The 25,749-nt window shown below is 42.6% G+C and overlaps 1 protein-coding gene across 1 annotated transcript in view; it reads left to right on the forward strand.

Moving 5' to 3' along the window:
• MTTP (microsomal triglyceride transfer protein) overlaps window positions 1–19,989 on the forward strand; it is a 40,756-nt gene extending 20,767 nt beyond the window's left edge. Inside the window, exons 10-18 of the mRNA XM_030565081.1 lie at window positions 1,041–1,148; window positions 3,439–3,651; window positions 4,797–5,008; window positions 6,112–6,209; window positions 6,309–6,430; window positions 6,924–7,151; window positions 14,918–15,042; window positions 17,134–17,304; window positions 18,365–19,989. Coding sequence (XP_030420941.1) covers window positions 1,041–1,148; window positions 3,439–3,651; window positions 4,797–5,008; window positions 6,112–6,209; window positions 6,309–6,430; window positions 6,924–7,151; window positions 14,918–15,042; window positions 17,134–17,304; window positions 18,365–18,533 — 1,446 coding nt within the window. The 3' untranslated portion in view covers window positions 18,534–19,989. The remainder of the gene's footprint in view (window positions 1–1,040; window positions 1,149–3,438; window positions 3,652–4,796; window positions 5,009–6,111; window positions 6,210–6,308; window positions 6,431–6,923; window positions 7,152–14,917; window positions 15,043–17,133; window positions 17,305–18,364) is intronic.
• Window positions 19,990–25,749: the final 5,760 nt, after the last annotated feature.

A 25,749-nucleotide genomic window follows, 5' to 3' on the forward strand; every position in this document is an offset into this window, starting at 1 on the left:
TGGCGGGACATGAATGCTCACAAAATTGGGGGTTGGGGTGCACACAGGGGTGAGGGCTCTGACTGGAGGTGCAAGCTCCAGGGTGGGGCTAGAAACGAGGAGTTCAGGGTGTGGGAGGGGGGTCCGGACTGGGGTTGGGAGGGTGGGGTGCGAGGGAGGGGGTGAGGTCTCCAGATGGGAGTGTGGGCTCTGGGGATGAGGGGTTTGGGGTGTAGGAGGGTGCTCCAGGCTGGGACCAAGGGGTTCGGAGGGTGGGAGGGGGATCAGAGCTGGGGTAGGGGGTTGAGGTACCAGGGGGTAGCTCAGGGCAGCGCTTACCTCAAGTGGCTCCCAGAAGCAGCGGCATGTCCCCCCTCCAACTCCTATGCAGAGGCGCAGCCAGGTGGCTCTGCTGCGTGCTGCCCCGTCCACAGGTGCCACCCCTACAGCTCCCCTTGGTCATGGTTCCCAGGCAATGGGAGCTGCGGGGGGCAGCGCTTGGGGTGGAAGCAGCATGCGGAACGGAGCCCCCTGACTGCCCCTGTGCATAGGAGCCACAGAAGGGACATGCTGCTGCTTCTGGGAGTCATGTGGAGTGGCCCCTGACCCTGCTTCCCGGCTGGAGTGGGGAAAGCCCCAGACCTCGATCCCCACTGGGATCTCACGGGCTGGATTAAAACAGCTGACAGGCCGCAGTTTGCCCGCTCATCCTAGACACTACCAGATCAAGCAACATTTTACAAATTGTTCTTGTTAGTATACCAATTTAGAGATGAAATATATAAGAGCTAAGTATTTCTATAATCTGTTGACATCAGCTTCATAAGGAACTGCTGTGCCAGATATTCTGAATGAAATTTAGAAGGGAAAAACCCCCTACATTTGGTTATTACACCTGACGGCAGAACAGTATTCTGCTGAGTACAAGTGCAGTCCTATAAGGTGATGAGCACCCTCCTCTCCCAAGGAAGTCAACAGGAGTGGAAGGCGCTCAGCACATTGCAGGATTTGTACCATTCTATTTAGATGTGAAGGCTAACAGTGTTCCCTTTCAATACCAGAATAGACTCCAGGGCCAGATTGGAAATAGTGAAATCAGAGAAACCGTTACCATCATCATTGGTGCACTCGTCAAAAAGCTGTGTGACAAGGGAGGCTGCAAACTGCCAGTAAGTATTTGCTGTTTTTCTACTGGCCAAATTCTGCCATTGGATGCACATGCACAACCCCTGCTGAAAGTATTGGGAAACCCATGCAAGTGTAACCTTTCTGCCCCTCTGAGCTGGCAGCAACAAGGGCCGGGTTCAGTATCCAGGAGTTCCATTTCAATAACACAATGCAAAACCAGCTTAAGCCCCCACCCAGTGACCTGGGACAATTACATACCACCCCCGGGTGTCTCTAGGAGGCAATACTTCCCCACTCGCAAGCACGGAGTCCAAGTGTAGCAAAATCCTTTTAATAAAGGAGGGAAACAATGCTGCATCACATTGGAGAAAAACCACAAACAGGATTATAACACAAACCATAAGCAAAAAACCCACCTCCAAGTACGTTTGGCAATGTCCTTTCCCCCCTTAGGGTCTTAAGTCCAATCACCCCAAAGTCCAACAACCCGACAGTCTCTGGTCAGTGCCACCCCAGAGTTCAAAAGTTTATCTGCAGAGTTTTACCCCCCCAGCCTGGGTGGAAATGGTGGGGGCACACACAGGGTGTTAAGGGGCACCTTACGTGGGCCAGAGCCAACTGCTCCACCTCTCTGTGGAGTTCTGCTGCAGCCTTCACCACGACCAGCTCCACTCCACCAGCCGACCCGTGAGCCGCTCCAGCCGTCCCTGCAAACCGCTCCGCTCACTGTTCCATGGGCTCCTCCAACATGCTGCAAACTCGCTTAGCGATAGATCTTCAGGCTCCCCCACTAGTTAACACAGTACTCAGTGATCTCAGCTCAGTAAGCTTAGCTCTTTTAGTGATTTCAGCTCTTAGTGATTTCAGCTTGTAGTAGGAGAGCCCCAGTGCTGGTGCACCATTGGCCCAACGTGAATTCAGCTCAGCAGCCTCTAGATGGACTCCTAATGGAATCAAAATTAGCTCTGCTCTTCAACAGTGGAGAGAGGAGAATGTGCAATTGGAGTTCCAGGCCCTCAAAAGGGGCCCATACCATCAGATACACACACCAGTCCCCAACCTCTCTCATTTCACTGGGTTTTGGCACCCATGTCCCTTGTCTAGTAAGTGCTACTTAATTGATGTTGAGACATCTCTGTCATAAAGCAGTCTCATAGTTCCTCATTCACATAATCAGGGTGACAACACTTTATTCCTCCTGCCCCAATAACAAAGAAAGTGGGGATCCCAGAGCTGTCAAAATAACCATCCCAGGCTGCCGTGGGCTATGCTAGTTGGGGTGGGTGTGCCAATGCAAATACCTGAAATTCCTTTCCGCATTCCCCATAATTCACCACCAGATGCCAGGGTAGAGCTCATCCTGACTCTGCTTACATCAGCAACCCTCAGAATTTGCCCTCACGTTTTAAACATAGCTTACGGACACCTACCTTTAATACGATGGACAGACTTTCTTTAGAACAGGTTTTATTTTGTGCTCTGGGGGCCAGATTCTGATCTCAGTTACATCTGTTGTGCATGCAGATAACTCTAACGCCTCCTGATTTACAGTAGAGTAACTAACATCAGACCTCTCTCTCATCCCAAATGTCTGTATGTTCCTAGCCTGGCAGTAGACATGGTGCTTTTGTCTCGTTTTACAGAAGTTTTTGGCATCCCCTGAGAACTTTGTGCAGTCAGGGTCTACCTAAAACATGGAACCAACTTAGATTATAGATTCACTGGAGTCGGAATACTGGTTCAAGTGGTGGACTGTGTCTAATCTGTGCTCAGTGCAGGGAGCTCCTAGGACAGATTCTATGCCATTCTATGGGTCATGACAAGAAGTATAGCGACCTGAGGGACAAGGAATCCTCAGCTGGTCAGATCTGCTGGATGTAGGACTCCTTTGCACTGCTGAAGAGTCTCAAGCATCCAGACAGCACCCCACGGATTTACACCTTGTATTTTTCTGTTAAGTGCCATGCGTTCCTATACCACTGTGTTAATAGGCACGAAGGAACATTTCCTATGTCATTTCTTTCTGTCAATTATTTAAATTGTGTCTGTTGGCCGCAGCAGTGGAGTCAGTATGTTCCTTGAATCGACAGGTACATGCTGAGTGAGTGGCATGTTTCGGAATCATGCATCAGGGCATGCCTGTAGATGTAAGGAAGTTTTCAGTATGCAGTTGAAAAGTCATACCTTTGCTAAATGTGACCAATCATGTTTTAAACTAGCCAAGGGTATCTGGACCCAGTCCTGCAGCTCTTACTTAGCTTTGCACCTTGCAGGAAGTGCTCGGCACCTTGGAGGATCAAGTCTTAAATGTGGTGTCTATTTTCTTTTCAGGCTGTTGTGCGAGCTAAGAAGCTGATCTTAGGAGGATTAGACAGGGCAAAGAAAGAGGATGATGTGAAGATGTACCTGCTGGCAATGAAGAACGCCCTTCTGCCTGAAGCAATTCCGCTGCTGCTAAAATATGCTGAATCGGGAGAAGGGCCTATCAGTAATATTGCTGCCACAGCTCTGCAGAGATACAACACCTCTTTCATCACCAGTGAGGTGAGAAGATTTACTGCAAGGGAAAAAAGACAAGAGCGGACATTTAAAATCAAATGTAAATTAAGTGAAGCCCATTCTTCCTATCCCACCCCATTTCAATTTACCCTAGATATTTTTTCTTTCAATAAATGGTATTTTATACCCTTTCATGGTGTAGCCAGAAAACTATTCAAGGCAGTTTTGATCTCTACACATCTCTCTTCCCACAGACCAGTATCTAGAATTAATCTGTGGCTCCAGAGTCACATGCAACAATTATGGTACAGCATGTGGAGATCCCAGCTCTGACCTGAACTCCATTCACAGATGTCCTTGCTTTGCTGTGTGGCACACAAGAGAGATACTGGGAATGCTGAACATGTGAATCAGAGTAAACAGGATCCTTCCTTGCCCCCCCCAAGTAGCAAAGGAAAATGGGTGGAAAGGAAGAGAGAGAGGCACCTCTGTCTTCCTTCCCAGCAGCCAGGAAAGGGATTGGTCAAGAGGAATACTGAGAGATTATGGCAAATGGAACTACAGAAGATGACCCCAGAGCGAGGTCCTGACATCATTGCATTGCACTGTGTACTTCTGTTGCTGTTCTGCACCAACCACTGCTGACCTTGCATTGCCATGATGCAGTTTCACCACACAACCATCTCAGTCCATCTGCAGGCCATGACTGCTTCACTCTGTCACTCCATTAGTTAGGAAGTAGCTCTGCAGCCCTTCATGGTAGGATATCTCAGTAGCAGACAATCCTTAGCTTCTGGAAAATGTACGATTATTTTTAAAGATACCTCTTCTCTTAACCATTTAAAGAAATCTCCTTAGCCATTGTCAGCCTTGTATTAATTCTCCTCCACTATGCTCTGGCGAACAATCTTGCTGTCAGTGCTAATGTGTAAGGCCGCGTGTGAGCTATTGTTGAAAACATAACGGCAGCTCCATTGCCCCACACAATTACTGTACTACTAGTGTTTAACATGTAAAGTGACACTGGGAGCATAAAAAGCACCATATTAAAACATAAATATATTAGCTATGGACCTAGACTAGGCAGGAGTCAGGCTATGTGTCTGCATCTCTGACATCATAAATTAGTATGATTCCATTTTCTATAGATACCTGTGACTTATTAGGTGAATGTTCTGTTTTCTGATTAGGTGAAGGAAACCATGAACCGGATTTATCACCAGAATCATAAAATTTATGAGAAGACCCTCAGAATCACTGCAGCTGCCATCATCTTCAGCAATAACCCATCCTACATGGAAGTGAAAAACCTCTTGCTTTCTATTGGAGAACTGCCATTGGAAATGAACAAGTACATGCTCTCATTAGTCCAAGATATACTTCGTTTTGAAATGCCTGCAAGGTACATTATGTTTAGTATACGTTTATATACACACACACACGTACAGGCATACATAGATGTAAACAAACTTATTGCTCTCTGTACTAATGTGACACGGGATAAAAACAAAGCGTATTCAGTTAATAGCTAAGAAACGTGTAGTTTTTAAGAGGTAATAAGTGGGCACATGCTCATCTTTCTATTTTTGGGTACTGCCATTTTAAAATAAATCCATATGTTCCAGTGGCAGACACTGAACGCCTGACAGGAGATTTTCAAAGGGACAAATGGCACGGAGGCGCCTAGCTCCCTGATGATTTTTGATTGGTTAGGTGGTTCCCTGCCATTTATGCCTTTGAAAATCTTCCCACCTGGTCTTCATTCTTGATGTTCAGTGGAGCCTATGTCTTATGTTTCCAAATAGTGAAGCTCTTTGAAAAGTTGCAGCATTAAAAGAAAATCATTGAACTATCTTTCATTCTGGACTATGTTAGTTTTCAAATAAAACTATTTTAATTGCTAACCTTCCTACAACCAAACCCAGATCTGTGGCCAAGACCTTATGAAAGTATCTCAACAATTAAGCCAGCCAGGTACTTAACAAAAAAATCTTTCAGTAGTAATCTTTTACATTTCTTTTATTGAAATATCAATTTATATAAACAGATTAAAAATCTTACATTCAAAAGAACATTAAAGGTGCAAAGTGAAGCACCAAAAAGTCAGATAATACCTGTTCTGTGGATAAGAACTTTACTCCCCAGCGGTTTGTCCATCTACGACCTTAAAATTCTTTCAAGAAAAAGGAAATAATCAACATTGGGTCGAATTTTCAAAAGCACATAAGTGATTCAATGGGACTTGTGCTCCTAAATCTCTTAGGTGGTTTCTGAAATACCATCTATTATCCCGTATCTATTTATCTTCAGGTTTTAGGAACTGATGATCCAATGCCCAGTGAAGTCAATGAAAAGACTCTCATTGACTTCAGTAGGCCTTGAGTCAGGCATAAGCATAGTGTGAGCAAAGTTAAAACTTCTCTTTCCTAATAGGCCAACATTCTTAAAGTTCTTGTGGAAGACAGTACAGTAGCAAACTAGTTTTTTTATATTTTAATACTGCAGCAAAATGATTCGTAAAGTTCTGAAGGACATGGTTGTGCATAACTATGATCGCTTCTCCAAGACTGGGTCATCTTCTGCCTATTCTGGCTACGTGACACGTATGTAACCAGAAAAATGACTTTTTAAGCCTGTTTATGTTGCTGGTAACTTGACTTAGTTGCAGGCTTGATTCATATCTGGTGTCTTTGTCGATTAAGGTGGTCCTGATGCATCATCCACGTACAGCCTTGACATCCTCTACTCGGGCTCTGGGATTTTAAGAAGTAGTAACATGAACATCCTTCTTTTCAATAAAAATGCTCAACTTCATGCCAGCCAGGTAACTGTCATGCACTATGTAAACACTGAGCTAGCATATGGGCCTGGTTCTGGCAGCCTTTAAGCTAACGTATCTCTTATTGAAAACCAGTGCATGTGTGTGCATGCGCATTTAAGGACTATTGAGTCAGGCAGAGAATATGCCATCAACAGAAAAAACTGCTGACAATGAGTTACAAAAGAAAGGCAGTTCCTTATATAACAGGTCCAAAGTTTTACTTCTAGGGAAAGACAATATAGTCTACTGCTAGGCGCAAATTTCACCCACAACTAATTAATAGCAATAGCTGATATGAGACTACTTTACTGTCTCTTTCTCCTACTGCTTTTAAACACTGTTATGTTTTGATCAGATGCTTTTTTCACCTACAGTAAAATTAAAAAAAAATTGTTAACTTTAAAAGTTCAACTATTGTATACTAGAAATACTTGTAGTATTTAAAATTCCAGACCAGGCACTTTGTCCTGGATAGTGTCTCACTTTTGCCTTTTAGGTTGTGATTGAAGCTCAAGGTCTAGAATCCATAATAGCTGCATCTGCTGATGAAGGCGAGGAAAACCTGGAGTCTTTTGCTGGCATGTCAGCAATCTTGTTGGATGTTCAGCTCAGGCCCGTTGCCTTTTTCCAAGGGTATGGAGATTTAATGTCTAAAATGTTCTCGGCAACTGGAGACCCTATGAATGTGGTGAAAGGACTTATCCTTCTGACAGATTACTCACAGGTACTAATATCTCATTCTAAACTTTTTCAGTCTCTGAGGCGCGCACACACACACACTCTCTCTCTCTCTCTCTTTCCTAGTCCTGTCCCTCCAGACACATTATATTAATCTGACGGTTTGCTCCACTAATTTTATACTGAAGAGTCTATAGGACTTTACTTACTTTTCTATCAAAAGGGAAATCAGAAGACAGGAAATCAGCCTGGATAGAAGAGAGTTAAGATAAAGGCTGCAACTACATATCACTCTAAAAAAAAACACATTAATACTATAAAAAAAAACCAAAAACAGTTCCCTGTGGAAAAACCCTGCTGACTTCCAACATATTAGTAGTAGATACAGCCTCCTCTCTACCCAGTTATTTTGTAATGTACAGTTCCTATTAAAGTGGTGGGGTCACCAATAGCCATCTGTTTTTATAGCTCAGAAGTTATCCAGTGATCTGACACCCATCTTCTTCATGTTGTCAAATACTCAGCTAAGTTACCCAGGCTTGCATGCACCGTGTGATCTTCTTTAACTGCTCACTTTACAAGCTTAGTGCTAACATTATTCAGAATTTACTGTGAATGCACAGAGTGCAATGAGCCATTAAAAATAAGTCAGTGACATCAAAATGATCTGTCATCGAAAGTCTAAAAGGTCTTCTCAGTAAACATTCTTCCCTCAACCAAACTGGCACCAGAGATGCTAAAAAAAAAAAAAAAAAAAAAAAAAAAAGTTACAAGATATTTTCTTTTTGTGTGATGGGCCAAGTGTTTTTCACTGTCCTTGTATTGCTAAGCCACTGAATTATATTTGGTCAAACTTTCCCAAACAATTCCTCTTCAGATGGAAATCACCAAAGGTGAAGGGTTCAGATCGTTATAACTGTCTGAAAACAGGGATTTAAAATTGAAGCTATTATACAACTTTAGATGTAGTTGTCACTCCTGTGCCGACTATAGCACTGCAGATAACCTTTTCATCTTTAACGAATACCATATGAATATATGGTTCATTATGTTATATGTTTTTCTACTTACTTCATATGTATATCTAGCTTCAGATATGGAACAACCAGGCATCTGAGTAGCACAAATCTAGGACACTTAACCTAAATCAAAGAGACAGCATTTGGATTGATTTTTCTGTTCTGCTCAAATACAGGTGTGTGGAACTGGGAGATCTAATGGTAGAAATCAACCTATAAAGAATTGTAGGCTCCAGTTTTATCCCAAAGTAGTACTGTATTGGATTACTAGGCAAGCATGGTGCAAAGTGCTCCCACTGAAAAATTTCAGAGAGGCTCTGGTAGTGGAACTTCTCACTTCATAGACTCTCATTAATGTCCTCTACTTTTTGGTGGAGAAGAATGTCAAACTGTTCAAAGACAGTCTACCTAACATTGTACCTTTGACAATACCAACCAGAAATTATCCTGAGCCCCAAGTCTTCTGCACCAGAGGATTGGCATTTGCATTTCAGATCAAGCACAGCCACTTTTAAATGGTTCTGTCAGCTAAGAGTTTCACATCCAGTACACAAACTGTGAACTAAAGTTCACTGAGAAAACTGGTTGGGATCTAACAAGATTACACGCCAGAGGTCCAGCTATCAGACAGTGTGTCAGTGACTTATTTTACAAACCTGGCAGGTGGGAAACATGATCAGACCTTTATATTCTCAAGCTCAGATCACATAAGGGCGGTGTTTCCAGAACTAAATCTTTCCAACTGCCGTTCATTCCCAAAGCTCCCTAAATATTCTGGCAGAATCACTTGGCTAGGCACCCCGAGAACTCTGCCAGCCAGTGGATTCTGGACTCCTTAACTTCAGATAACCTAGTAAGAGTGCAGGGCACTCCAGTGTTGGAACTGCATGCCATCCCTCCCAACAGCAGGGCATATCATTTTAGGTCAGTCACTGAAATTCAGGAAGCTTTGGCAGTAGAACCTCTGTAACAGCACAGTGAGCAGATGGGATCACTCTCTGCTTTCTCTTCTGTGTCACTGACAGCACAGTTCCTATGCAAGCAAGCTGGGTTCCAGGTAGCAGATACCTCAATTGATCCTTCCTAGCCAGGAAATCACTGGTTCCTTTTAAGCCCCATTCACACAGGGTCCTCAACTGCTTCACAGGACTGTTTTAAAAAAAAAAAAAAGCTTCAGGCTAAACTGTTTTTTTCACAGTACAGCTAGTCAGTGTGTATGGGGCTGACTGAGATTATTTTTAACCATCATGTTTAAGATTAGAAACAGCCTTAACATTGGTTTGCCACTTCCATATAAGCCCACTCCACTGTGTTGGAAATATTTTCACCTGAAGTGCCTTTAAACTGTGCTCAGAACTAGAACTGTATCAGGAAACTGTGTAAAAAGTGTAGATGGAACTTGAATTGAATGGTAAGACTGGCATTTAAGAATCTAGATCCGAGAGAGGAAAAGTGTCACTGCCTGCACATGTGCTGATCCATTTCACCAATAGCCATGATTCACATAGGTTCTTACTCATGGTTTTTGCTAACTCTGTTTCCTTAGCCAGCATGGAGAGCGGCACACAGCCCCTATAAACCATACTGGCCAATGGTATGGCTTTATAAAGGAGTTTATAACATTGTTCATCCTTTTCTATAGTGCCCAGTGGTCAGCTACCTGCTAGCCTGATCCACAGTCAGTCCTGGCGTGGGGCAATATGGTTTCAAGCACAGACAGGAACAAATGTGTAACAGTAAAGGATGTAGATAGCACAGTTGCTATCGTATTTATAGGACAATGACTTGAAAGCTGAAAGGAGGAATTTAAAACTGGCCAATTGAACTTTTGAAAACTAATTTCAGAATATTCTATTTTATAGGGTCTCAAAACTGTATAGTCTGATTTTTTAGAACTGTTATAAAGGGTTTTCTACTCTTTTGTTCATCTGTATATGGATCACTGCAGGTAGTAGTTGCTCCACTGCTAACTGACTAAACAGGTGAAAAGAGTGTGTCAAATATACAACATAAAAATATCTGGAAAAATAGTTCTCTTTCACTAGTTCTTTTCAGCCGTAGTAGTCATTATTATAGTAGACAGCATTCTCAGACAGATGTGAATTCTAAGTTGATGATGTCCCTTTAAACTCCTGCTCCTGCCCACTACCCATGATGCAGTGTTTTTGTGTGAGAGGATATTTCAAAAATCTACAAATAAAAATCCTCAGGGTGCACTATGCATCTATTACCACCTTTCCAGACTCGGTTCAAAGGTTAAGAGTGAAATCATAGTCCTCTTCAAAAAAGAAACCGCTCTCACAGAATTATTTTTGAGCCCCAAAGACACCTGCATTAACGCTCCTGGGTGTAGGAACAATATTTCTTCTGGGTATTGCACCTGCCAGAAGAGCAGGGAAACCAAATCTTTTATGAGTAGGTCAAAGCAGCCATATGAAAACCAGACGCCCGCCTCAAATAAGTGCCTTTTTCAGCCCTGCGGTTTGCATTCCATTCCAGTAGTACAGAAGTGGGGTTTTTGTTGAAATGTGGTCTACTTCAGCATTTTGAATCAGTACCGAGACATTGATCCCAGTTTTTCATATCATGTCTTCTGTTACAAAGGACGCTGGTAAGCTTTAAATAGAAAGGCAAAGGAAAGGAGTGCCTCTAAAAGGCCAAATTGGCTTTATTGGGATTTGCACATGTTTAACTGAGGATAGAATTGAGCCCTGGAGTAAGTAATGGAAGATCAGGTCAACCTTGTTGTCAAATCTCATAAAAACACTAAACAAAGAGACACAGGGGTTCATGAGATTTTCTTTGAGTTTTAATAGCAAATTTAACTTAACTATTGCAGCCTTTTAAGTCCCAAATAATCACATCCACAGTAACTGTTAAATTTAATAATTCAGCCTTTGCAAATTGATCCCTCACTCAAATACTTAAATGCAATTTAACATGCATCTCAAAAAATCTGCTGCCCTGTTTGTGCACAAATGACTTTCAGAATGCATGCTATTACACACTCACAGACATTCAGTTATAGCCCAGTCCGATTCTAATTTTTAAAAGAGAGGCATGGAATGTCTCCAGATCCAAATGAGCCAGGCATTTGTAATTAGCTACCATGGGTGAAATCCTGGGACCATTAAAATCAGTGGCAAAATTCCCTTTCATTTCAGTTGGGCCAGGATTTCACCCAATGACTTTTAACTAGATAACAAGAAAACAGGACAACAACATGTGATTAGGCTAGTGAGGGGCATCCTTTTTATAAGCTACATCCAAGCCCACTGCATTCTTAGGTTAAATCTCCAGCCCACTCCAATAGCAACTGACTGCCAAGTGACAAGCCTATTGAACTCTGCAACACAGAATGATTCAGACCTTAAAAGGTGAACTAACCAGATACAGTCACCACATTTCTCCAGGCTTCATACACTGTGAGTGAAAGGTTTTAAGACCCTCCCCCACAACCAACCTCTTTAAGCACCAGACCCTGCTGATTGAGTTGGGGAGAGAACCTAGGTCTTTCTCACTGCAGCATGTTCCGCAGGAGACAGCAGAGCTGCTGAGCAACTAGCAAGGGAAGGCAGGGCTGGTGCAAGGATGTTTCGCGCCCTAGGCAAAACTTCTTCCTTGCACCCCCGCCCTGCAGTGCCGCCTCCTGCCCCCACAGCAGCTCCCCCACTCCGCCCTGAGGTGCCCCCTTGCGGCAGCTCCGTACCCCCCACCCTCCGCCCTGAGGCACCCCTCCCACCCCAGCTCACCCCTGCTTCACGCACGAGCAACCCGAGCACGCCGTGGCTGTTTCACTTCTCCCACCTTCCAGGCTTGCAGTGCCTAAGCTGATTGGCGCCGCAAGCCTGGGAGGCAGGAGAAGCGAAGCAGCTCACTCTTGCCCCGCCTCCTCCCCAAGCACGCCGTGGTTGCTTCACTTCTCCTGCCTACCAGGCTTGCAGCACCAATCAGCTTAGATGCCACAAGCCTGGGAGGCGGGAGAAGTGAAGCAGCTATGGCCTCCTCAAGGAGGAGGCGGAGTAGGGTGACCTGGGGCGGGGAGTTCCCCTGCGTGCCGCCCCCACCCCACTTGCTGCAGGCAGTCCTCCCCATGTTCCCCTGCCCCAGCTCGCTCCACCAAAATGCCAGTGGCGACCAGGGAGGCCGAAGATCCGGCTGCGGCGGTCACTGCTGAAGAAAATGGCGGCCCCCCCCAAATCCCAGTGCCCTAGGTGACTGCCTAGGTCGCCTAAATGGTTGCACTGGCCCTGAGGGAAGGACATAGAGAGACCCCTTTGTCCAGCCTAGGTGTGCAAGGAGGGCAGAAGCATCAAGCACTCCTGCATGCTGCAGACACCAGCAGTAGTACAGGGAACAACACAGGAGCAGGGAAACTGGCAGAGGGAGGGACCCAGATGGGGAGGAGGGAGGACAAGTATCCTCATCCCAAAGAGCCATGGTCACAAGGGAAAAGGAGAAAGAGAGCAGCAGATTTCACTGAGCGTAGATACCAGCAGTTTGTCCACTGGCCAGCCCCTCTCACACGGCTAGCCCTGCTCAGTGTGGGGGAATTCATCTCCCTAAGACAACAGGGGTGAAAGATGGCCAGCCACAGGCCCCTCTTCCCTCAACAGTGAGGGGAGACAGGCCCTCTGCCTGAATGGAGGGGAGAGAGAAGCCAGCTCCCATTGTATTGAAAGTGGCTGCTCCCATTCTTGTTTCTCCTGTGACTGTTCTCTGGGCAGAGTGCCCACTGCCTACTCCCCACACCTGCTATTTCCTTCAGGTGCAAAGGGGACAGAGGCTCCTGCCTCCACCATTACTGCTAGTGTTTTTGGAGGAGAGTGTAGCTTGATCCTGCTTCTTTAAGCCCCAGAAGGAATGGAGGAGCCAATGGTCTTTATACCCAGTGGCTTCTCAGAGTATGTCTACACTGCAATAAAACACCCGTGGCTAGCTCATGTTAGCTCATGGGGCTTGGGCTGCGGGGCTATAAAGTTGTAGTGTAGACATTCGGGCTTCAATTTTATAGCTCCACAGCCCAAGCCAGCTGATGTGGGGCAGCCACAGGTGTGTTATCGCAGTGTAGATGTACCCTCAGATGCCTGACTGCCTCCTCCTGCTGCCACCACATGGGAGGCCAAGGCTGCCTGTCAGACATCAGTAGCCAGGGAGAGGTGCTCTGAGGGCCCATACATTCACCCAGTTTTTAAAAAAAAAATGTACTGGGCAACCACTATCTTCTCCCAAGTGAGGCTCAGAGTGCTGCTTTAATTCACTAATTCTACATCAGGTAGAAAATCATCATTTTTAGAGTTAGACCAACAAATCCATTTTTTTGCTGGAAAATGCAGGTCCTTCAAAATCAGAATGCTTTGCAAAATCCCTGTTGATTTCACTCAGATTTTGTTTTGGAGAAAACAAAAACATTTGACAATATCAAAATGTCCCATTTTGACACTTTCAGAATAAACTTCTGGGGTTTTTTTTGTTGTGAACTATTTTAATATATTATATTAAAAAGTATAAAACAAAACATTTTGATTGATCCAACACTCCTCCCTTCACCCCGAATTTACCTTATTGGAGAATTTTGAAATGTTCGTGTTTCATTCCAATTAAAAATGAAGCCAAATTTAAAAATCCTTCATGAAATTATCCTCTGCATAGCTCTAATCGTCTTAACTGCACAGAAGGTGAACTGAGGCAGAGAGATTAAAAACCTTATCCAAAGCCAACTGGAGTCTTTTTATTGACTTCAGTGAGCTCTGGATCAGGCCCTAAGGGACTTGACCAAGGCTATAAAGGGACTCGGTGTCGGAGCCAGGATTAGAACTTGGGAGTTCCTGTCTCCCTGGTCTGTGCTCAGTGCTGTACCTCTCTCTCCACCAATGCTGTTCCATGGACCTTAGCAATGAGTTTGATTTACTGATTAGTGCCAGCCATTGACACTGCAAAGTTAGGTGGTGGGGGGTTATGGCCTAAATCACCCTTTTTCAAAGTGAAATGTACTTTTAAAAAAATGAATGAAATGATCTAGTTTTAAGGTGAGCGGGGCAGTTATATAAGGCAAATCAGATTACCAAGTGGTGTGAACTTTAAAAACTTGGCGGACTGTCAAAATTCAAATGTAACGAGCTGCTCTGAGGCTGAGCTATTATCACTTCCAAACCTGACTCCAGGCAATGCATTTCCAGTACAGCTGTAAAGGTTTCAAGCAGCCAGAAGCATGCCCAGTGCTGGCAAAAAGTGCACTGATAGCAAAATCTCTCTATTTGTGGTAGCCACCTGATTGATCAGAACAGATCCTTCCACTATAGTTCTGTATCATTCTAGATGGTCCTGCTGGCAACAGTGGGTATTCTATTGCCATTATGGGGCAACATACTATACTGGGTGCTCCCTGCTAGCAGGCTCCTTCAAGACAAACTAAGAGTAAGCCAGAATGCCACCGTGGTTTTCCTGGGAGGTGCAGACCTGTGTGGTAGCTCTGTCACACTTTGTGAGAAGGGGGCAGGATGCTCCCTGTTCTGCGCCTGACCAGTAATGCTGTATGGTGGGTGAGGTGGGAGGAAGGACACACTCGTGGTCCCAATCTCACCACCTCCTTTTCATAAGGGTGCTGGGCAAGAACAGAGGCTATGTATGCTCCCCAGTGAAGTTCTGTTCATCCCCTCCACAAGGATGGAAGAGAATAGAGGGGAGCGCCATGTGCTTTCTCCCCACTTGAACAGTCCTCAAAGAAAATGAACATCGTTTTGATCTGTATTTAGCAAAATGGAGTGTGATCTCTGCTCTTGTATGCTTTCAGGTCATTCAGTTACAGTCTGGGCTGAAGGCCAGTGCAGAGTTCCAGGGTGGACTGGCAATTGACATTTCAGGTGGAATGGAGTTCAGTCTTTGGTACAGAGAATCCAAAACCAGTGTTAAGAACCGGTGAGATACTTACAGTACACACTGTAACCTTATACTCTGAAATACGAACAATGTAAAATGAGCTGGTTTATTTTGAGGCTTTCAAAACAGAAGTAACCTTGCATTTTCATTAAAATTAAGGGAGATTTGTATTAAACGCCTTTTAAAATTAGAGTCACATTTCAAGGGGAAAATAATGTGGCAATAAGTATGTTGTCTGTATGAAAATGCCAGTGGAAAAAAAGATATAAAAATTAATCACCTTTAACCTGTTATAGAAAATCTGAATGAATGTTATTGCTTCAAAGGCTACATTCTGCCCTCTTTTAGACTGAGACAGCTCCACCCACCGGTGGATGTGAGAACTGAACTTGACCTCAGTCTTCAAAGTGCTATAAATATGCTGGGTAATTTTCTCCAAAGCGCCTATGTGATTTAGGAACCTAGATCCCATTTTCAAAAATGACAGGTACTTAAGTCTCATTGAAAATCAGTGAGAGTTAGACCCTTAGGTGCCTAAATCACTTTTGAAAATGTTACTTCCCTAATTAATTAGTTAATCCTCACCTGTGAAATAATTACCATCACTTTAAAGTGGGTAAAGAGAGGCAAAGAGATCAATTTACCCAATATACAGCAAATCAGTGTCAGAATAAGGATTAAAATACAGGAGTTCCTTGCTTCTAAACTCATGTCTAACCTGATAGATTATGCTGCCTCTTTAGAATTTGAGAATGGATTTGATATTACTGGATCTGTAGCTTGAAGCAGTACTGCAGAAGTTTACTCACTAAATCCTGACCAGAAGTAAGGATGTGACCTCCCTTGGGAGAATTACATCTTTAGCCCTCTGAATGGAAACTGGAGTTATGAGATGCTAGTCTCCAAAGGGAGTGGAAAAGGTGTCTGCCCGTGCAAGGTGCTAAGCATCTCCTGTAGGATGTTGAGCACCCTCAAGTTGTGTTGACTTCCATGGGCATTTTGGATGTGTGATGAAGTCCAGAAGGGTTGGCGTTTGAGAGAAGAGGGAAAATGGGCAAGGTTGTTAATGTTCACTGATGGTTTCTTGAACAAGATCTAAACACAACTTGCTTTAGGGTAGTGTGTTTTACATTAACGATGACTGTCATCAATAGATTTAGGCTCTCCTTACTAGCTTTTACCAGCTTTGAATGGCAAGGATCCCTCTCCTAGATAGTGAGTGAAGTTTACCCATCCATATAGTACAGTTCTTGACTGGTGACCAATAAAGCAATTACAAAACAGATGCCACTGCTTTCAAAGGTAAACCTGAAACAGAGACATCCTAGTGTAAGTGAGTGCATCTCCACTGGTCCCATTTCCACCAAGTCTGAGTTTCACTCCTTGACAATGACATTTTGTAAGTTCTGCAAGCCCCAGACAGCTTTGTCAAAAATGCCAGTGAGCAAAGATTTTGGGTATAAATTTGCCAGAGACCAGGGCCGGCTTCAGGCACCAGCAAAGGAAGCAGGTGCCTAGGGTGGCCAACAGAAAGGGGCGGCACTCCGTCCATTATTGGGGCGGCATGTTCGGGTCTCCGGCAGCAATTCGGCAGTGGGTCCTTCAGTCCCTCCGCTTCAGTCTTCGGCAGCAACTCAACAGGGTTGTTTTTTTCCTTCGTCGCTTGTGGCAGCAATAAAGCTGGAGCCAGCCCTGCCAGAGACACCTGGTGTGGTCATGTGCACCAGTACAAATTGAGTATAAAATACTACCAAATCAACAGGGTAGTTTTTTACTTCTCTTTACCTCATGTAGATAACTGAAGGAGGCCCTTTGAGGAATCAACCCTGGACATCACAACAGGCTACGCACCATGCTTTTGCAGCAAGCTCCAGTCATAAAGGATGCATGTTCCACCCAACATTAATGGTTCTTTTCTCCTCTCTGCATCTGCATGTGTGTGTGCGTGCGCACACGTGCACATCCCCAGTGGTGTCAACTGAAGTTCTCTAGCTACACTTACATAAGAACAAACTCCAAGAGAACAGTCAATACTATACTGTTCAAGTGTTAGGACTGTTTGCAGTTTAACCTCCTGTTTGTTTCTGAGCCCTGTTAATAATAAATTCTAATATCTGAATTTACTTGTAGGGGAGCCGTGGTGGTAGTTGGTAACATCTTTGTGGATTCCTTCTTTGTGAAGGCTGGTATGGAAACCAGTTTTGAAACAGAGGCAACACTAAACTTCATCTCCACAGTGCAATTTTCAGAATATCCATTTTTAGTTTGCATGCAGATGGACAAAATTGAATCTCCATTCAGGTAAGAAATAAAAACACTATCTGAGATTTCCAATTAACCATTTGGGAACTCCAGATCTTTTTTCCTTCCATGTGTTTGATGTTCACAAACATGAGGGATTAAAAACAGAGACTAGATTTAAGTGTAGTACAAGCAAGTGCTGTGCAAGATCACTCCCACACACAAATGTCTCTGCTAATGCCATTCATCCCTGACCTACAACATGCCAGAAATATGAATAAATATTTAGTAGAGACTTTGACAAGCACCACTGCACTTGCTTTGATTTCTCATTTTTGTTAGATTTTCCACCCAACTTTTAGAAGTAAAAACCAAGTGAAATAACCCCACTAAATTACCCCAACATGTCATAATTATAGATGGTGAAAAAACCTGAGTGTCAAACAAAGCAGCACTACCAGCAATGTCTATCCTCTGTTCATTAGGCCAATGACGGTGCAGGTGCTTAGCTGTAAAGCACTTGAGCCTGCAAGGTTGCCTTTATGACCTACTGCTTCCTGATGCTTGTGAAATTAGCCAGAATATTTAGTGCTCAGCTCAATTATCATGCTCTGTAATAGATACAGTACTTCAATAGGTTTGGAAATATTTTTTTTGACTACAGTCAGTTTTCTACCTTGACATTTATAATAACTATACAATAAAGTAAAAGATGTTTTCCAAGGGGTAGCACTGCATTGCCATGTAAGATGCCTAAGTTCGCTTTTCCATCTTGGTCCATATCTGCTAAGAATTGAGAATGGTCTGGTGACAGCATTTTCTGTCCCTGTGAGAAAGGCTTCCATTTAGTGCTTCTTGGCCAGAGGACAATGTTTACAATGATTGGCCCAATAGATGGGAATTTCCTAAAGCTCTCCCAGGAATCCCATCTCTCTGAAAACATGGTATTAGTTGTACTGATATGTATGCTGATTATATATACAAACCACTAGTCCCACTGAAACCAATCAATCAATCAGGCAAGGATGTGGTATGCCCTTACCTAGATTCACATGTATGGATGCAGATTTTATATCAGTTTTGCCATACTAGATAAGATAACAGTGTTGTGTCTTTGCAGGCAATATGTGACTAAATACGAAAGCTTGCCATCTGGCAAACGGTACATCTCTCGGAAAGGAAAAGTCAAACTGCTGGCAGGTTCTGAATACCCTCTCCATCAAGAGAACTCCAACATGTGCAGAAAGGTTTTCAGCACTCAGTCTGACTTCTCCAACAGCTGGTTTTGAAATGGGCACCTGTTCTTTCATTTTACTGAACCCATGGCCCCCTGAGTGACTTAGGTGTCTATGTACTGTACTAGCTCAGTGCCTGATCCTGCAATGTTGATATCAGTGGGAAATTTGTCACTGACTTCCAACAGGCCCAAGATCAAACTCTTATTATGTGCATAGTGTTTACATATTTACATATATTTAAGACTTTTGTAAAAAGCTAAGAAAAAAACAAAAACAAAACAGTTTGGAGGCAATCCATTCACTCCCCTTTGGGAGGCATGATTTCCATTTTTTTTTCCATTAGCAGAAAGACATTCATATTTTTCTCAAAGTGGGAATATAGAAGCCCATGCTTCTGATTTTCAGTAAGAACAATTATGCTGTAAAAAGAATGGATTATTTATAAATACATTTAGAGACAGCCATTTGTTAAAAACTAACCAGTTCTCATTTAAATACACAGCAGCATTGTTCTAAGGAGGACCATTAATTCTTGGTTGCTCACTGCTGTATGTTTAATCAAAAGCAGGGTGTATTTTTACAATTTTTTTTGAGCCTCAGTCTCATAAGTATTATCTATCTTTTTTTTTTTAATGGAGTGCTATGGTTAGACACGTTTGATTAAAAATTTAGGATGAAATTTTCAAGAGTGTTCTGCGTTGGCCTAACTCTTCTCCCACTGACATAAATTGAAGAATGCCTATTGACTTTAATGGAAGCAAAGTTAAGCCAATGCTGATCGTGTTTGAAGATCACACTCTGAAACCTCATGTAACGATGAAGCATCAAAGCAGGCACATTTCTAGAGATGAGCACTCACTGTAGCAACAGTATGAAATATGATTCGTTTTAAACTCTTGAAAATGAGTTGTGAATGCACCATCAAGCAGGTCCAGTCAGAAGAGAGAAAATTCTAGTATTCTCCTCTTTGGGAAATGACTTATTTAGACTAAAAGAGGAGCCTAAGTTATCATTACTCACACAAGTAGTTCTACTGAAATCAACAGTACTACTCAGGGCAGTAAGGATTATTTGTGAGAGTAAGGGTTTTACAGGATCAGGACCAACCTTGGCTGAAAAAAAAAATACTGTATTTGTTAACCATTTTGCAGTTATTACAATGTAATAAAAAAACAACTATTTCCCATCACAGAACACACTACTTTCCCAAGTGATCCACCTTATTTATCATTCCATAGGACAGAGTGTCTAGTGTAAGTGCTGGGCTCAAATAACCTAGGATAAGTTGCATTTCAGAACATGCAATCAGGCAGAAAATGCATTTGGATTGTCCCACATACGCACACCCCCACCCCCAAAATCCTTATCCTGATATAAAGCACAAAACTGCCAGTCTGTTCAGCACAAACAGCTAATCTGTTTTAGAACTATAAACAGGAATTTATGGACTGAGTACTGTATTTCCCAAATACACCGTTGATACTACAGCATATTTTTTGCCAGAGCCTAAAAATAAAATGGGGCAAAATAAAATAAACAAAAATCCTTCATTCACGCTTGGTTTTTGTTTGTTATTTGTGTGTTTTGGGTAGTTTTATTCCCTAAGGGGTGGTAATTGGGGGACGCTCACCTCTTGAGTTCCTTCTGCTGCTACACACAGTACCGCAGGTCCCTTCCTGCTCCTGATACCCCTTGTAGATTGTCAACCTTGTTTGGTGGGTCCTCAGTGGCTCAGTCGTCCAATCAAGTGTCAAATGCACCCCTTCCAGGTAGCAAAGAGTCTAACAAAACTGTCTGTTAACCCCTCATGAGGGTCTTCAGCCCCAGCTCTTGGGCCTTCAAATTCAGCCCTTCGCTCGGGCTTCCAAACGAGCCTTGTTCTCTTCTTGGGGTTTATACCACTTTGCCCCAATGGTGGAACCCAGGCCTGCCCACTACTCCTGATTCCATGTACTACTCACTTAAATTCCTTATTGTTACTTTCCTGGCACTCTCACCCCTCACCTCAGGATTAAAGTTCTTAGATCCTCTCTCCCAGTCTAAGCAAAACACAGCCAGAACCAAACTCTGATTATTCTCAAGCTCTTTTGGCCAGAGAGGAGCACTGTTCCTCACTAGTCGGACCCCAACCAGGATCTGATGGTCCTGCAGCTCCTTTTATCTCAGCCTGTGGGTGCTGATTGGTTGCTTCCATGAGGCCTCTCTAGACAGGCCTGGAGGACCCACCTTTGCTGCTCCTTTCCTGGGGTGGGTGTAGTAGGACCATTGGGCCTCCACCAGGTGTCCACAAAGGCCAGGTGCAACCCATCACAGGGATAAATGCTGCCCTTTGGTTCATAGCCAAGCAGCCTCTCCCTGAAGTGGAACTGGTACGGTTCTGTGATGCAAAGGAGGAGCAGGATTGGAGAAGGAAGGGCAAATAAAGAATGTACACTCTATGCATGGAACTCAACTCTGCATCTAATTGATAATCAAGCTAAAATCTTGTTTTACCCCACACAGAAGCCATTTGGGCCTCTTACACAGCCACAGAATCCATTATGCCCTACAAGATCCACTACACTCTATTCTGAGGATGGGAAATCATACCTCTAGCAATGCAAAATGCTGAAAGCCTATCTTCATTCCTTACCGGCAAAGACATTATAAAGCTTCCGTTGTGATGTCACAGTTATTATAGCAATAATGTCACACTGGAAACACAGAGGTATAACTTCATTCAGGATTCAAACAGAAAGATAAATTAATTTGTGAATGGGAACAATTTTCAACACCAGCAGGTGAAATCTTGAAATATACTAGAAAATCAATTACAGTTGGTAGGAATGTTCTTTTCCCAGTATGCTAATGTCAATTGGAACTTGACTTAAGCTGAATTCAATTTGAACGGATGCAAATCACACTCCTGTGCTATATACTGAGTATCTGATAACTTTTTAAAAGTTGTAAGTAAAGTCAAATTAGAAAAAAAACAAAAAAAAACCATCAACCCACAGGTATTTATAATAAGGGATGTGAGCAGCTTCCATTATAAAGCCCTGTTTTAGATCCATTACATCTTTGGCTTGGAAAATTGGTTTGGTCTGAAAATTGACCTGGTTACTCTGAAGGTCAAGAAGATGGAGTCTGGAAAGTTTAAAGAAATGTTGTTCAAGTATTTTACACTGTAAGTTTGTGGCAGTGCTGGAAACAGAGACCTTATCTCTGGAGTAGCAGCCCCATCCCTAAGCCACTAGATCACAGTACCCTTTATACCAGTTGTTTTCAATCTTTTTCATTTGCAGACCCGTACAAATTTTCAAATATAGGTGCAGACCCCTTCAGAAATCTTAGACATAGTCTGTGGACCCCCAGGGGTCTGCAGATCACAGGCTGAAAACCACAGTTTTATATAAATTGCTTCAACTAGTTGTGTAATTGGGATATTAAGATGTACTCACCTTTGTAAAGTGGTTAGCGGTCCAGGGATGAAAATGCACTACGTGGCCAGTAGAGTAATTTTGCCAGCAAAGCTGGGGAGAGACGGATCCTTACTGTACCATGAGACCCCTCAGAGGCCCCCAGTGATACACATTTCCTCCTCCTTTCCTGCAACTCCCTACCAATAAGGCTCTGGACAACTCCTTCTCACCAAACATTCCTTCACTCCCCCACCAAACCCCTACTCCCAAACCAGCTGCTACCCACATACCCAAGACACCCCCAAACTGTCTCCCTGCTCAGCTTCCCTTCTCAAGGCTCTCTCAGTCTGTGCCCTCCTCCCAACTCTTCTGCCTCCAGTGTCTCATCTGAGGCTCTGTCCCACCCACAGCTACCCTCCCACAAGATACCCCTTTAAGCCTGGGTCTTTTTCCTAAGACCACCATAGGTATTAATTATGAATATTGTGACTCCCCAAGATCCTCCCCCTAATACTGTGTACAGTCCAGTGCCCCATCAGCTACAGTGCCAATTCCCCTATCATAAAGGTTCAGTGTCTTCTCCAGAACCAGCAGGAACAGAATTACCCCTAAGGGCAAGAGGCTGTAGCTGCCTCTTTACCCAGCTGATCAGCTGGTAAGGTGCAGTGAAAGTTCTGAGCTGCACTAAGCTACAGTCTCTGATTGCTTCCTCCTCTTCCACCTCTCTCCCCTCCAACTAGGGCTGAAAATTGGTTGTAAGTGCACAGTGTCATTTCCTCCCCAAGCTCAAAGTTGAGATGGAAATACCCCTTGTCACTTCCTTAAAATTACACCCTGACTATGACCTAGCACAGGTGTTCTCAGTCTGGGTATCATAACCCTTTCTGCCCTTCCCATATTGCTAAGAGGGAGAAGGAGCCCAGGTAGATCAGAGGAGGACCTCGTGAAGTTTCAGAATGTCCAAAAGGAGTCTCGGTATGGAAAAGGTTGAGGACCTAGTGTATTAGGCATTAGTGGCAGCAACACATAGCAACTTAAGTGTCAGACCTACCTTATAATTTTTGGTACTTTTACCCAGAAAACAGGATGTAGTCTGGCTGTGCTGAGTATGCATGGCTAACTTAGCTACCTGGTGAAACAACATATCTTGGCAGGTGTGACTAAATGAGACAGGGCTCTGTAAGATCTAATATTAGTGTGGCCAGTGTTGCTCACTCCTTGAACTTAATTATCTGGTGAACTATCCATCCCATTTATTTAAAATTTTCTACACTCGGTCTTCATGTCCTACCAAAAAAAAAAAAAAGACTATATTAAAGAAACCCAGTAAACTCCCAAACACAAAACTTCAGCATAATGACTTGTTTAGGTTGCTAAATGATTATACAAAGTTACCTATCAAGTCATTTATAAAACACAAGCAATTAAATGCAAATAAATGAATAATACATACACACATTAATGATGCAGCTTAAGTAGTCTCAAATGCAAATCCACACAGGACATTTCCCATAAATCACTGACATTATTATTATACACTTTTCCTATTAAATCATCTCTCCAGCATTTCTCAAGAAACAATCATAAATGTTAATTGCAAAGAAATTATTCTGTCAATTGATAAATATCTTAACTAATCAAGTTCCATAATTTACAGTATCCCATAAAGGAAAATATTTAGATACCAATATCAAGATAAAAATAATATATTAAAATCCCAATAATCCAGGGGGCAGAGTTAAGGCTTTTCTGTTGTGATGAGAAATGCTGTTCTTTTATAAGAATAATGCCTTTATTACATGGACAGTGTAGGTTTTAGGTTGTGCTTACCTACTCATTTCCCTGGTTTTAAGTGCTTTGATTTTGTAAATGATGTGTCAGCTAACTACACTGCTGTTTTAGCAATCTTAAATTGTTTTTAAATAACTTTTTTATTTCAATGTCTTATTATTACTATTTATTATTTATAGCAGTGTTGTAGCCATGGTGGTCCCAGACCTGAGGAAGAGCTCTGTGTAAGCTCAAAAACTTGTCTCTAACCAACAGAAGTTAGTCCAATAAAAGCTATTACCTGACCCACCTTGTCTCTCTATTATTTGTATATTGTAGCATCTACAGATCAAATATGAGATCAGAGTGCTGTTGTGCTATGTATTCACACAAAGACACATGCACACGTACTGTGATCAGCACAGGCAGACACCACCACCCACTTAGAGCACTGCTGACTTCTCAATGCAGGATAGGAGCCTTAAGTGCTCCAGTGCATCCATACAGGATGTCTGTGGTGGGTGTCCCAGACCAACACCTAAACTACATGACCAGTTTCCCTCTCAAATTTATAATATACAACTGTTAAGAATTTTTCACATGCCCAAAGTTGGGGCACATGCTTGTAGGATTGGGCCCTTTGTATGAAAATGTAGCATAATATATGCCCCTTTTTTCAAAAAAATAGTAACACATAAAATGTTTTACAATTGTACAAGATCACCTCATTATTGCCACTCAGTTGGAGAGCAAGGTACCCAAAAAATACAATAATGCTAACTTTTTCTATCTTTTATGAGAACATGCACAAGTTTGTTTACCATGAGTAAGTCAGTCCACCTAAGACACTCATATGATTGGGCTTTTTTAAAAAAATTACTCATCTGGCACTAGCATAGACTGAGAAAATCTATGTAGCTGCATTATTAAAAATAAGTCCTTTCAGATGGAACAACTGTCTCCTAGGTCAAGTTTTCGCCTTTGACAACTTTGAGAGTGTCCCTTGAAATTAAATCAAATGGAGCTGTCGGTAAAAGAAAGTCTCTGAGGCCAGTGTTACTCCAGAAGTGATAAATGTCCTAATGGATACTACATGGTATCATTCCAGTGCATTTGTTTCTGAAGATATTTTACCCTAACAGCTGGACATAATGGAAATTCCTAAAGGGTTTTAGCCCAACAGCTGGGTAATAGAAGGTAATGGCTTACTTACACTGACTCTATAGTTACGGAAACAACAAAACTGACAATCTTCTAAAAATAAGGTGAACATAATACACCACCTACGCCCACATTTGAAATAAAAACATACTTAGTTACAATCAAAGCAAACATTTTTTATGCTTATCAAATAATTTGGGGCTAGCAGATGTTGAAATGTATTTACTTTTATTAAGCCTTTGAAATAGTTACAAATCGTCATTTTTCCAAATGACAAAATGTGGAAGTTAAATAATACATTATTTCCTCTAAACAGAATTGTATGCATGAAGTATTAATTCCTATTAAGGAAAGTCCACAAAAGAGACCTCTATAAACACAGCTAGTCGGGGGAAAAAAACAAGCCATGATTAAATAGATTTTTTAAAACCATCTCCTTATAATTTTAGTCTATTTTTAAAAGCTATTTCTCATATAAAAACAAATATCCTGATAAAGGCTTTTCAAGCCAGGCCTGATAGTACCTTCATGCACACGTGGTGGAATAAAATAAAACAAAAAAACAAAAAACTATTAGTTTGGCAGGCACAGTTTCTCTAGAGGGAAACTCTACATTGCATGAAATGAACATTTTAAAGGCCATGCGAACTGCTTAAAAAAAAAAATCTAGTGATCTACTACTTTTTTGGTGTATGTCACATCAAGGTATCTCCTATAAAAATACATATAAAACAAATTTATATATTATTCTATATACATAAATAATGTTCTTCCAGAAAAGTTCTCTACTGAGGCAATAGGGTAGCTTTGCGTATAGGACTCTGCCTCATGTGACCAGATTCTCCACCGATATAAATTAGCATCGCTCCACTGATCGGATTTCACTGGGCCAGATCTTAAAGTGGTATAAAATTGCATAGCTCTACTGATGTCAA

Source organism: Gopherus evgoodei, chromosome 5 (assembly GCF_007399415.2).
Source record: "Gopherus evgoodei ecotype Sinaloan lineage chromosome 5, rGopEvg1_v1.p, whole genome shotgun sequence".
In the NCBI taxonomy this organism is placed as follows: Eukaryota; Metazoa; Chordata; order Testudines; family Testudinidae; genus Gopherus; species Gopherus evgoodei.